Source organism: Harmonia axyridis, chromosome 1 (genome assembly GCF_914767665.1).
Source record: "Harmonia axyridis chromosome 1, icHarAxyr1.1, whole genome shotgun sequence".
Classification (NCBI taxonomy): Eukaryota; Metazoa; Arthropoda; class Insecta; order Coleoptera; family Coccinellidae; genus Harmonia; species Harmonia axyridis.
The window spans coordinates 82772692-82787390 of record NC_059501.1 but is presented as its reverse complement, the minus strand read 5'-3'; the positions used below and the strand labels follow the sequence as shown (position 1 = coordinate 82787390).

The 14699-nt window shown below is 38.8% G+C and overlaps 1 protein-coding gene across 1 annotated transcript in view; it reads right to left on the bottom strand.

The window, feature by feature from the left end:
• Nucleotides 1-14699, bottom strand: part of LOC123683404 (cytochrome P450 4C1-like) — a 39303-nt gene that overhangs the window by 18422 nt on the left and 6182 nt on the right. Inside the window, exons 6-8 of the mRNA XM_045622425.1 lie at nucleotides 11471-11540; nucleotides 10056-10182; nucleotides 1713-1898 (exon numbers count right to left, since the gene is read on the bottom strand). Of these exons, the coding sequence (XP_045478381.1) occupies nucleotides 1713-1898; nucleotides 10056-10182; nucleotides 11471-11540 (383 nt within the window). The remainder of the gene's footprint in view (nucleotides 1-1712; nucleotides 1899-10055; nucleotides 10183-11470; nucleotides 11541-14699) is intronic.

Here is a 14699-nt window from a genome sequence, read left to right as displayed (position 1 = left end):
GGCTTCTCTATTTCTTGAAGGTAACGCAGCGCTATCATGTTACCTCGAATAAAGACTGAAGGTGACCTTCTTGCTTCTGCAATAGCATCCCATAACATAACCCCCACTGTCCGGTCTACATGACGGTCAACATCAAACTGAGGTACACGTCTTTCTCCCCGACGTCATCTAACTCTTTTTCAGCCATCAAGTACACCCAAGCAGAATCGAGATTCATCAGAAAGGACGACCTGATACTATTCTACATTCCAATGTTGACGTTCTCTGCACCACTGTAATCGTTGCCGGCGATGCTCAACCGTCAGAGGAGATAGGGTCGATAATGCTGCAGTCCGAAATACCTTATCTGGCGGTAAACCATTTGGCCAGTTCCAGGATGGCCTTGTTCTCCTAACCACTCATCATCCAAAGAGTTTTCGCAAAACGGTCTCTAATGGTCATAAGTCTTAGACGTCGATCTTGAACTTCATTTGTGCCCTTCGACGTCCGATGGCTACTCTATCTCATAACAGTAGTTGGAATTCTGTTCGTACGGCTAGCGTACGTACCTCTTTCAAATTTACTTAGCTGCCGATAAATTCCGCGTACACGTGCTTCAGGTATTTCAACAACAACTAAAAATTGACTTTGGATTTCTTCGAACAGCTGGTTTGTTCTAAAATTCAAAAAACTTGCAAAGAGGGATTAAAATATTTGAATAACAAAAATTGTTTATATGAAAAAACCTTCACGATTTTTTCTCCAAAATCAATCATATACTCCTTGCTTTACTATCTGTTTTAGCAAAAAAAAAAATTAATTTGAATAGCTCCTTTTGGTAGTTGCAGTTTCTTTATCAGTATACTTTTAGTAAACTTTGTATTCAATTTTTCTTACCCTCAAAATATCTCATCTCATGCAGGAGAAGTAAATTAACTCAATCAGAAATAATTCAATTTTGATGTGGAATGGTAAATTTAGCAACATTAAACGAAAATATTTTTCTGGAAAGCTCTGAAAAACATTCCCATCGAAAATAACAAACCGGAATGGCAACCCCCATGTCATTCTGACGCCACTGTTACAGAAATGAGGTCATTAATTCTTCATCGGAAACCGCAAGAACTCTTTGCCTCATGAAAATAAATGAACCACATCTCTATTTTCTTTGATTTAGTGTCCTAGTCCTCGGAATGTCTCATATATCATCTACCCCTGTTTGTTACAGTTTGTCGTAGAATCTTTGCTGGACCCCTTCATCTCATGTCACGTGATATGAACAGCTTTTTATTAAAGTTTCGCTTCATCAGATTCTTTTCAGACTGTTCTGATTAGATTCGAGATGGATTCCGTTTCTTTAGATGAGTATGTTAGAGGATGAAATGGAGACTGAAGTGCTGCAGGATATAATGACGTTACGTGAGATGGTATTCAATCTCAGTGCAATTTTTGATGAAGCATCTTCGTTTATTGCGATTTGCAGCTTCAGTCACTAGATGCCTAACTCGCTTGTATCAGTGAAGTAATAATTCATGAGATATCTAGGGCGTTATGAGCTATAAAATGACTCAAGAGCCTACCTTTGACTTGAAAGTAATTCATTCACTGCAGTCATTTTAGTCATTCGGAAAAATTATACCATTTCAAGTCATGGACGTAAAACTTCTTATTTCTATGGACTCTGTTTCATTCATTATTTTCATTGCAAAATTTCAAAAGATGAATTGACTCACAGCAAACATGAAGGTGTCAACTTCCTCCCTCAATTCAGTATCGGTCCATTCATTCTTCTCCATGTTTTGCTGCAACAATAGATCCAAGAAGGCCAGTCTTCTCTTCTTACCAAGAAGCATGTCTTCTTCACTCAGTTCTTCAACTCCTTTGGAATTCTGGATTATCTTCTTTCTGTCAGCTATAACCTGAAAAAATAACAATGTTATTACTGAATTTAGCTTAATTTCAGCTATCACCCAGTCAGCTATCGATCCTGAAAATGTCGATTCACTTTAAGATCATATAAATTTTTTTGTTTTTAAGAGCTATTACGACATTAAATGACAATATTAGAGTTGTCAATCCCAACTGATTTTTCAAGCTAAATACTTAGCACTATAATTACTTTAGACATTGAGTTAACTCCAGATATAAAAAAAGTGCAAAGCAAGCTTTTCAAAGCATAAATTAGCTCATTAATTGGTGGCTTGTAATATTCTGTAATAAAATAATAATAAATAATAATAATCTTTTCATAGAGACACGACGAAAGAATCTTAACCAGAATAATCAAATACCATGGAAGTAACTTCTAAGCACGTTGGCTTCTAGTTATGGATCACTGCAAGATCCGAAAAGATCTGGTTTACAGTTAGAACAGGCTCCACGTTTTCACTAGATTCTTCAGGTGGCATTGCTGCCTCAGGAAGCATATAATTAGCAAAATGGTTATCAGAAACTATCGAGTGCAGATTACGAGTGAGAAAGCAAGTGCCTTGACATTGCAAGCCAACGCAAATATGCTTATTGATGAGAAGTTTGTTGGAGTGAGTAGGTAACCTCCTTGAAGCCATCCGAGATACTTCATTAGAACTCTGGAACTGGAAGGTTAGCTGCAGATCTTGCATCAATTCATCTGATGCAGACACAATAGACTTCAAGTTCACGTGAAAGTTAACCCCTTAGTATTACTCAGTAAGCTCGATTGCTGAAGATACGACTAATACTCAAACAATCAATTCCAATGCCTATCATTCTCACCAAGCTGTTTTCCGTCAATATTCTATTGATGATGTTATCGATGTACTCCAACCCTCTTGCTCTCTTCACCGACGTGACCCGAAAACTAAATCCTCTACAACCCCCCAATTCTACCCCGAATATCCGGTAATATTCCAACAGGGACCGCTTCGACGTATTAGCATATAGAACAATCCGACCCGGAAAAAAACATCAAATAAATATTTACGCAGAATATGGAACATCAAAAACCATTCTTAGACAATTCGGCCTCAGCCACCGGAGGGACGCACATTTGCATTCTGACCGCACGCTGACTGTAGCGAATTCACGAAACGTTGAAGCGGATGTGGTATCCTGGGGTTTTCATTTGGGGTACAATGGGTCCTAGGGGTCGGTGCAGCTGTTTTGTGTTGGGTAGATTTGGAGGGAAGACGGTTGGAGGCTCGTGGAAGTGGTGTCATGATTATTATGAATATATGTTGGGATTATTGAGGATTATCTGTATATGAAGGGCGTTTTTTTTAGAGCTATAGAACTTAAAATTGCAATAAAACAACGATGGATTATTCGATTGACATGAATTTTATTTATCCGCAAGATAATCTTGTGGCATTACATTTTAAATATGATTTCTGGCATATGACCGCCACGGCTGGCTCGGATATAGTCCAATCTGGACGTCCAATTTTCGATGACTTTTTCCAACATTTGTGGCCGTATATCGGCAATAACATGGCGAATGTTGTCTTCCAAATGGTCAAGGGTTTGTGGCTTATCCGAATAGACCAATGACTTTACATAGTTCCACAGAAAGTAGTCTAGCGGTGTTAAATATAAGATCTTGGAGGCCAATTCACAGGTCCAAAACGTGAAATTAGGAGGTCACCAAACGTGTCTTTCAATAAATCGATTGTGGCACGAGCTGTGTAACATGTTGCGCCGTCTTGTTGGAACCACAGCTCCTGGACGTCATGGTTGTTCAATTCAGGAATGAAAAAGTTAGTAATCATGGCTCTATACCGATCATCATTGACTGGAACGTTCTGGTCATCATCGTTTTTGAAGAAGTACAGGCTGTTCCACCAGCCCATGAAGCGCACCAAATAGTCAGTTTTTCTGGATGTAACGGTGTTTCGACATACACTTGAGGATTAGCTTCACTTCAAATGTGGCACTTTCGTTTGTTGAGGTAGCCATTCAACCAGAAGTGCGCTTCATCGCCAAACAAAATAACGTTTGCGATTAAATTCGTCCGTGATTTTTTCCTCTACTTGGAGCACTTGTTACACTTGTTGAGTATTGGCTTTGGAAACCGAACTATTCCAGCTGTATTATCTTTTTTTCATCCGTTATTGCCTTCAATCTTTCTAGAATTACCGCTTCCGATATCTTTCCTATGCACGAGAAAAAACTGTTCGGGTGAAAGTTCTGAAAGAATTTATGGTTGGTTCGGAAATCGACCGCTCCATAAATATTGCTCTTTGCTTTGACGCAAGAGAAACTCCAAAATCAATGTACAGAAACTCCAAGTACACATTTCGAAACCACCAATTCAATCGCCGCACCTAAAACTCCCCTTGATGTTATCTCAATAACCAAACCTGTGCAGTATCCACATTTCCAAAGCCTCAACTTCCAGCCAAAACAGGAAATCGGGAACCGCATCGTGACGTCATAAATATTCCGCCAACAAATTTTCATCCCAAAACGTTCCGATGTGATCCGAATTGATAATCACCCCTGTGACGGTCCATCGGGGTTTGGAAGTCAGGAGACATGTCGGACATCTCGACAATGCGGAATCCGAAATTAATAATTCAAGTCAATAAGCCGTGTCACGTGGTGCTGTTACTCCTCCCCGTCGATATACAGGGATGAGTACGGTGGATTTGGGACATCAATACCTAACGGAAGTAATTTCTGTATGTGACGAATTGGTTACGCTATCGCGATGAATGATGTAGGTCTGTGTGTATATCCTGATCGGACGTTGATATGCGGTCGTTTGTATAACTGAGTGATATCTTGTAAATTTCTGTTCAGAATTGATTGGTAATCAGCTGTAGCTGTTTCTGCTGTTGGAACTTGACGCAAGAATTGTTATTATTTGGAGTATGACAGTTTGAGACCTGATAAAGATAAGCTAAGATTTCAAGTAACCAGAGAAAAAAAGACTTGAACAAAAACGAATTCTACTTGAGTGCACAAACTTTCTGTAACAATTGGTGCAAAGTGAAAGAACCTAACTTTTTCTGCCAGAACCCCTGACAACATCGTTTCCTGAGGGCGTATATAGCAGGGAAATCTGCTTTAGCTCTTTCTGACACTACAGTTCTGAGCTCTTGATATCTTCAGGTATCGAGTTCTTCTGGATGGAGAAGGTAGAAACTGGGGTCGAAGTGTCCAATAACTTTTTAATCTTCTTCATTAACGACTCAAAGGTTGAGTCCAGTAACAAGTTGGTCGAGTAGTTCATCCTATTCAGTTCTTAGTGAATAATGTATGTCAACAGAAAGCAGATGTCAGTTAGATTAGATTAGTTAACAGGAGGGGCGAAAGATCATCTGACCTCGCAAGCACCTTGACCTAGAGATCTATTGTGCTTTCTTGTGCTGTTTACTAGCCTGCAGGTGATATCCAAATGAATGTTATTACCTCTCTGGGAGCTACATTCATCATTTGTTCGGGCTTCAAAAACCAAGAGACAAGGTGTTGTATCTTTTTCCGGTGAACAACTTCACATTCGCATAGCAAGTGCTTGGCTGTTTCAATGTCATGTGTCCTCAGACGCTTTTCTATGTTTCAGATGATACCTCGCAGGTCAGTTTCCCCAGTTCTTGTTTACTGAGAGAGGTAACTCTTTTAGTCTATCTCGTCGAGTAGGAGAGTAGTGACTTGGCTTGTATCTGACCATTGATTGTCCGCCAGAACGCAAGCTTCATCTTTTGTTTCCAATTATTCTTCTTGACTGCCATCGCTTGATGACTGGCTGGAAAACCACAAAATGGCTCTAACTCCTTTCTCCGAACAGTTGGTCAGCCGTTTCATAGCCAGGTATTTCGGAGTGGCCAGGCCCCCAAATAAGGTTGATCCGGTTTCTTTCTCTGAATACATTAAGGGACGTTTCACATTCCCATTCAACTTTGACTTAACTTGTGGAGAGTCAGGCACTAGCAGGGCTGCTTTGCTGTCGAAAGCTTTGTATATTTTTGCTCTTTGGTGGTTGCGCCTCGTACAGAGCGTAACGCACTCTCTTATGACAAGGGTTTCTGCGTGGAACACCGAAGGGTAGAAATCCACTATTATAACTACCTCATTCAGAATGCGGAGGCGCCCTAAGTAGCAGTTTATAGTTCACGCTTCTTTGCCACCCTGAGTGTCATCTGGCTGCCTTAATTTCCAGAAATATATCTGGAGAAGGCAAATCCAAGATGATTTGCAAGTCAACTGTTCGACAAATGATTGAAGCTACTGTGATAAGCAGACACGCTGTTCGTTCTAGTTTTTCCAGGATTAATTTTCTCACTTTTGGCCACCAAATGAGAGTCGCTTAGCTCTCATGGATTTGTAGATCCAGTTCGTCAGTTAAGGTTTTAACTTCCACGTTTTTGTGACCATCTTCTGGCTTGTAAAGAGAGCTCTCTCGATGTGAGTTACTTAACTATTGAAGAAAATAGGTTTTCTCGTTCTAGATCTTTTTCATTTGACTATACAAGCTATAGATACATATTCAATTAATGTGGTTTTAAGGAGATCGTTGAGCAAACATTTCAGTAAAACTGATAACTCAGACATTTGATCGAACTTGAATTCAATACCACATCATAAGAAATCTTCAACAAGTGAATCAAACCTTGTTTTACCATCAATCTCCAACCACCTCCGAATCTCCACAAATTGAATACCGTTACACTGCAATCGGCGTGAAGATCTGATACCCTAATGCACCGTTCAATAGCGCATCCCGCCAGATCGCTCAACGGCCTAGCTCACATGGAAATTTATATGGACCGGCTGATGTGTTTGCACAAACAAATTGACCCTGCCGAACAAGTTTCGCCTCATTTAACATCCGGATCTATCCGGATTTCGACCAGTAAGTAGTTTTCATCCATATTGTCCAAATATTTGTCGCACTATCCCTGCGGCACCGATGACATCCGGCCAGGATCCAATTACCTAATCGACGGAATTCTGTTTGACGTCGACGGAATATTGAACGGGCTACAAAGCGATGATTTGTTAGTCAATAGTAGGCGGCTGCAACCTGGCGGCCGGTAGATGAACTATGATGTGTATGAATGTACTTACATTGTTTTGATATTGTTCATTTTGTTGTGTTTACTGATTTGAGATTAGTGTGGTTAGGCTTGTTTGTGTAGGTGTTTGTATGTATAAAATAGGTCTGACATTTTGCGAATGAAAGGTTAGTTTTTATCAAAATCTGGAATGCAATAATCCTAAGAGCAATTCGTTGTTGTGTATATGTACAGAAGAAAAAGAAGAATATCATGGTCATAATTGTTAGCTGACCTGAACAGTTTTGGAAAGGAATTAGTGTCACGTGAAGAGCCATCATTAGATTTAGATTTCCACTGCATCCTCATGATCTGTTGTGACTCCTCAGAGATACTCTCATTATTAGGTGATCTACAGCTTGCTTTCCAGTTCCAGAGTTCAAATGAAATTTTTCGAAACTCTGATAAAACTTGACTTTCTTTATCAAAATTGAGATTAAATTGAGAAGGTTCTGTTTCACTGCGACCTAATGGTCCATTGTGCCCCCCATAAGAAGTATTCTCTCCATAACGTGATTTACAGCTTGCCTTCCAGTTCCAGAGTTTTAATGAACTCCATGGCTTAGAAAGGCTAATTCCTCACTTTTACAAGTTTTGTGTCCAAAGAAGGGTTTTGCGTTGGCTAGCGATGGCAAGGCATTCCGTTACCACGTGATCCGAAGTTTCTTCCTCCTCCCCATATTGTCACTTGTCATTTTCTGTTAGACCCATTCTCATGAGGTGTTTCCTAAGGCTGTGAGGAATTCAGTGAGGAGGTGTAGCATATTTTTACTAAGAACCAAATACTCCTTGGATCTCGTAGAGTCAAAGTTTCGAAGAAACTTTTTGGAGTGATCCAAACCAGGAAGATTCCACCAGAGTATTTTTCTTTCGGTTTCTTCCTTCTCCTGGAACTTTTTTGTAGGTACATTCGTCTTCGCCACAGAAAGGTTCCGGGCCGATGAAAGGAGTTTGTACTGATTTTCTCGCAAGTGCGTTGGCCGCATCATTCCCTCTAATTCCTGAGTGCTGGGAATCCAGATTGAAAAAACCTTGTTATTCTTACCTATCTCATTGAGTTTTCTTCGGCACTCCAATACCATTTTAGAATCAGCGAAATGTGAGCTTAGTCCTTTGATTGCAGCCTGACTATCAGAATGTATCGCTATATCACATTTCTGATAGTTTTTTGGTAGGTTAATTTCTACACTTCTTTTTATTTGCAGGTATTTCTGCCTGAAAGACATTCAGACAGCGACCTAGCGATAGCTGCTTGTTCTGAATACTCTAGCCCATCGTGGTTTTGGAACAATCTGTGTATATTTTGATGGTATTTTTTTCAAGAACTGGGATTGTGGATTCTTTTCCCTACTTTTTCTTTACAATCTACCCTAAATAATTTGCAAAGATGTCTATCATGTTCGAAGTCAGCTCTCACATTGGCCGATTTGGTTGCTGACTTCACGTCAGAGCTTTCCTCATTTTTCTACAGAAAAACAATTTCTTGCTTCGTTCAAAATTGTGTACAGAATGCGTTGTCATAATCATAGAAAATTAAAGCATAATATTGAAAGAAATGCGAAAAGCACTGACGCGAAGTCATGGGCTTTCGAGCACTCGTTCATTGATGCCCCAATTGCACCCTTTGATACTCCGTATACCTAAGATGCAATTGGTGCATGAAACCCTTAACCCTATATTCGGTTTTTGGCCTCCTAAAGTACAATTTGTGCTTGAATCAGCAAACGCTCGAAAGCTCGCGACTTCATGTCATTGATTCAATTTTTCAGCTTCACATAAGAAATCTGTGAATACTTTGTCCTATTATCCAGATGAAATAACACACGAAGAAGAATTTCGTGGAATAACATTCCAAGAAAGAAGAATATTCGATATCAAGAGTATATCGGGTGTCCCAAGGTGAGTGGCCTATTAGATTATTATGGAAACTATTGATGGTAAAAATTTCAAATTTTGTGGATAGATATTTGGCCATGTTAGGTACATTTTTAAAATAATTTCACATTTCCAGTGTTGCCGGATGTACCACAATTTGGCAACAACTTTGTTATTTTGAATAGGACATACGGTATTTCTATTTTTTTTATGATGCTTCATAAAATATTAAATCTATTCACTCTTACTTTTCCATCCCTATCTTCAACGGTTTTTGAGTTATTAATTATTTTTCGAAATTTTTGATCAAATTGGCGTATTACGAAAATGACTCTAGTTCGTTCAATATTTGAGATTTAAGTCAGAAAATTTTGCAAGTCGTTAGATATTGATCTGATCTGTGTCACTGCTCTTGAGTTATGGTTGTCAATAATACGGGACGGACCAAAAAAATTCATCATTTGCCAAGTTACAAAATTGTGAAAAAGTCTATTTTTTCAAATTAGACACCTAGTATATTTTTCAAATTTTGGAATCAGTACAACACACTCTACAATTTTTCTATTCACGTCCCTATACCTATCTCACCTGGATTCAACTTGGCAAATGATGATTTTTTTTGGTCCGTCCTGTATTATTTACAACCATAATTCAAGAGCAGTGACACAGATCAGATCAATATCTAACGACTTGCAAAATTTCTGACTTAAATCTCAAATATTGAACGAACTAGAGTCATTTTCGTAATACGCCAATTTGATCAAAAATTTCGAAAAATAATTAATAACTCAAAAACCGTTGAAGATAGGGATGGACAAGTAGGAATGAATAGATTCAATATTTTATGGAGTATCATAAAAAAAATAGAAATACCGGATGTCCTATTCAAAATAACAAAGTTGTTGCCGAATTGTCATACATCCGGCAACACTGGAAATGTGAAATTATTTTAAAAATGTACCTTACATGGCCAAATATCTATCCACAAAATTTGAAATCTTTACCATCAATAGTTTCCATAATAATCTAATAGGCCACTCACCTTGGGACACCCGATATATATACACCTATCCGATTTATAGCGGAACTTCCAAACTTTCAGTCGTTTCCCAAACGACTTCTATCTCATAAACATCTAAAATGTGTAATGCTCGATATTGTACTCACTTTGTTGGAGAAGCCGTGTAGAATTTCGAGGACTTTCTTCTGTTCCCTGCCTTTTGACGTTAACGCGAAGATGAAATCGGAGTGAAGCCAAGGTCGGAACCATCTATAGATGAATATTTCAAGGATTCTGGGATGGAAGAGAATATTTAGTTACATGCCTGGCAGAGTGCTCATAAATTTAATCATTATCCGGAAAAATTTAAGTTATGTTCTATAAAAGTATTGAATAACATAGAATTTCGTCCAGATGATTCCTTAGACAGTAAAAGGTTTTTTAATGAATGTGCAATGTTTGAATTATACCCCATATTAATAATTTTGGCTGTCGTAAGTGCAGCATTTAGATCATCCTGGCTTTGGATTTTCCAGGTAGCGGGTGTTGAAGGTGCATACAACTGAGACTAAATTACGTCAGAGTTTTCAGAGCCTGAAATATTGATGAAAAGCTATACTATAACATTAGGTTTTTGTAAATAGAGCGCTATCGAAATATTAGTCGATTTGTGTCTGAATCAAAGTTATACTCGATTGAACATGTCAGCTAACTATATAAATTCTCGTCATTTGCGGGAGGTTTTAATTTTCTACCTTGATGTGAAAAATCTCATCGAATGCTCTAAAATACCTATGGTGAGGCCGCTATTGCTGAAAAAGCGTGCCGGGAGAAGTATCAACGCTTCAAGAACAGTAATTTTGACGTCGAAGACCAGCATGGCGGTGGAAGAAATAAGATACAGAATTGAAGGCATTGCTTGATCAGGACTCGTGTCAAACGCAACAAGAATTGGCAGGATTATTGGGAGTGATGCAACAAGCCATTTCAGAATGCCTGAAAGTCATGGGAAAGATTCAGAAATGAGGAAATTGGGTGCTGTACGAGATGAAGCCAAGAAATGTTGAACGGCGTCTGTTTGCTTGTGGACAGCTGCTTGCAAGGCAAAGACGGAAGAAATTTTTGCATCGCATAGGGACTGGAGACGAAAAATGGGTTCACTACAATAATTCCATGCACAAAAATCATGGGGATATTCCAATCATGAATTTTGAGGAAAAATAAGTTTTTATTGATTCTTGCCAAGACTTATTGAGTGAAGTGTTGTACATGTTTCAGTTTTTTGATTGATATTTTCAATATCATGCACCTTTGCCACCTGCTACCTGCTTAAACTTTCTTTGACTAATTGATAAATGTTTCGCAACATTTTCAAATCTTTGAGGTCATCAGTAGGCAAAACTATCTCAATTAACACTCAAAAAATTCACAGATGATTCTCAAAAAGGCCAAACCGAATCACCATGTGGTCCTCATTTTCAATTCTCTCATGATATCCCCATTTTGAATGAACATAATTACGCCACTGGTCAATAAAATACTTAATACATAGGTATATGTTGAACGAATTAGAAAAGCTTACCTATATATAGCTTGGACATATTCAGAATCTGTACATTTCATTGCGTTTATTTCTACTCCCATAGCAGTCTCTGAAAAAAATATTTGAAATTTAATATGATAGGATATCTGATGTTTCGGTAGAATCAACATATTACATGACCTAGCTGGATTTATGGATTTATCTTTTAATATGTAAGATTGACTATTTATTATTGACTTTTTTATCACTGTAATTTTAACATGTAAACTTGACTATTAAGTATTGCCTTCTGTTCTGTGATGCTTTGTTAAATAAATGATTGATTGATTGATATGCCATAATTAATCGAAGGATATTTTATTCTTCTATACTTGCCAAACTTTCATGAGGAAATATAGTGTGGGGTGATATGATTTGAAGGCAAGGTTAGACATTTGGACATATTGAACATTTTTTCGACAAACTTTTTTTTTGAGACACTTCGTACTTTGGTAAGAACCTAGTTGAATTTCTATGTGGACGTAAATAAGAGCACTTCCAAATTTCCTCTCATTTTCAGTCTCGAAAATCCAACCACTAGTTCATTCATGAGTTCTTACCTAAATACAGTTCTATTTTTTCAACAGGAAAAATTGACGCAAGAATTGAAGAGCGTTTCAATGTTCCCGAGTTCACGTTTTTCCTGTGGTGACTCTTCACTTGCTCGAAAGATGGCGCCGCACAATGGTAATTCTAGGAAGAACGGAACCGCATGGAAGATATATCCAACTGTGAAAAATTCACGCTCTGGGGATGGTAGGTGTATATATAGGGTGTTTTTTTCGAGGTATATAACTTTAAGTTGGCATTACTGTTCAAGATGGAGACCGATTCAACAGCTGTCAGGTGATTTATTCTCAGTTTGGTTTGGCAATTTATCATGAATAGACTCACGCCTGAACAACGCTTGCAAATAGTGCAATTTTATCTCGAACATAATGGTTCTGTGCGGAATACCTATCGCGCAGTACGTCCATTAGCGATGAAGCGCACTTCTGGTTGAATGGCTACGTCAACAAACAAAACTGCCGCATTTGGAGTGAAGCTCAAGTGTATGTCGAAACAACATTACATCCAGAAAAACTGACTGTTTGGTGCGCTTTATGGGCTGGTGGAATCATTGGTCCGTACTTCTTCAAAAACGATGATGGCCAGAACGTTACAGTCAATGGCGATCGGTATAGAGCCATGATTACTAGCTTTTTCATTCCTGAATTGAACAACCATGATGTCCAGGAGCAGTGGTTTCAACAAGACGGCGCAACATATCACACAGCTCGTGCCACAATCGATTTATTGAAAGACACGTTTGGGACCGCCTTATTTCACGTTTTGGACCTGTGAATAAGCCTCCAAGATCTTGTGATTAAACACCGTTAGACTACTTTCTGTGGGGATATGTAAAGTCATTGGTCTATGCGGATAAGCCACAAACTCCTGACCATTTGGAAGCCAACATTCGCCGTCTTATTGCCGACATACGGCCACAAATGTTGGAAAAAGTCATTGAGAATTGGACGTCCAGATTGGACTACATCCAAGCCAGCCGTGGCGGTCCTATGCCAGAAATCATATTTAAAATGTAATGACATAAGATTATCTTGCGGATAAATAAAATTAATGGCAATCGAATAAGCCATCGTTGTTTTATTGCAATTTAAAGTTCTATAGCTCTAAAAAAAATCACCCTTCAGTAGGGACCACTGAGTTGTCACACTATTGATTCCGTCAGTGTTAATGCGATGATCAGTCACCCAACCAGCATACATATGTATTTGGAAAATTGTTGTTATGGATTATATTCCTGTAATTATTGTGTTCAATGTATATCCTTGTCAGTAGCTATGAACTAAAAAGCATAAAAACATTTTATTAGGGTCGCCATTCATCCCTAAATCTCGCAACTTCACATCCAACCCTACAAATCCCAACGTCAGTGGATTCCTCGACTTGTCAAAAATTTCACCCAACACAGATTCACGTTGAACACACACGACGTGGCCTCCTCCCTTCTCGACTGAAGTAAAAAAGCAGTTTATCCAGCCTTGAAGTGGATCTTGAGGGCGCAACACTGACAGAGAGTGCCGTGCCTTAGCCGGCAGTTCGACAGTTTGAGCCGGTGCCACAATGGGGGAAAAATGGCGTGGTCGGTAATGCAGCTCTCTACAAATAGAAAAGCAAGCGGAGGATTAGCCTGCAGGAAATTCGTGTCATTGATGTGTAAAGCGGCGAAGAAGGAACGAGGTTATCCCATCTTCCTCATTCTGTGGGGTTCTCGTTTGTTTTGCAGCGGATTGAGGAGGGACTGAAACGTGTAGTTTTTCGAAGACAAAGGGATTTTCAACGGACCGGAGTTGGAATTGTACATGATGTTTTCATTTAGTCGTTGATGTACAAAGTGGATTGCTTTTGGAGAGGGTTGTGGCTTGTTTCATTATGGGGGTAGAGGGGGGTGTTTTGAAAATGGTGATTAGGGTAGTGGAAATATTCAAGATGATTTATATTGGACTGGAAATAGCAGAGAGCCTAATTCAATTGGATTCGATAATGAATTGAAAAAAAAGGTTGAAGAACAAATGCTGCCAATAATTTTTGGTTAACAGGTAAAACTGCAGTTTCAAATGTTGTATTTGACTCGCGTCTCAGCACTTCACTCAAAAAATCCGCTGCATAACCAGTAAAAACACATTTTTTCCCGAATATTGCACTATATCTGTCAAGGTCTTTTTCATGAGTAATTGGTCGATGAACTCCAACACTCCTCTAATTTTACAATGACTTTACTGTAGAACGATTCATCCTTACCTCCATTAGCGCTTAATGCTTTTCCCTGGAGCATTTCTTATACTCACTGGGGGTCAGATCTGGAGGATGATCTTGATGGTCGAATAGTTGGAAGTGCAATTAGTTCAATTTGGCCATGGTGTTCATCAAGAAGCATTGGTGGAAGAGAATTTTCGTGTTTTGCATTGAAGGCCGTTTTCCCTAATTTCTGCTCTCATACGATCCAAGCACTTAATGTAATATTCAATGAACAATATAATACATGTCCCAGAATAATGTAGCCTAGCCTCGCCATCAGTTGATGTTTGAGATTTTAGTCGCTGTGGACGGCTTTCACCGACTGTTTTCCACTCAGTTGACGCTCTGTTTGAATCAAAAGTGTAGTGATCCATTCATGTTTCATCTACTGTCACATATTGATCTAAACAGCGTTTGGAAAAGAAAA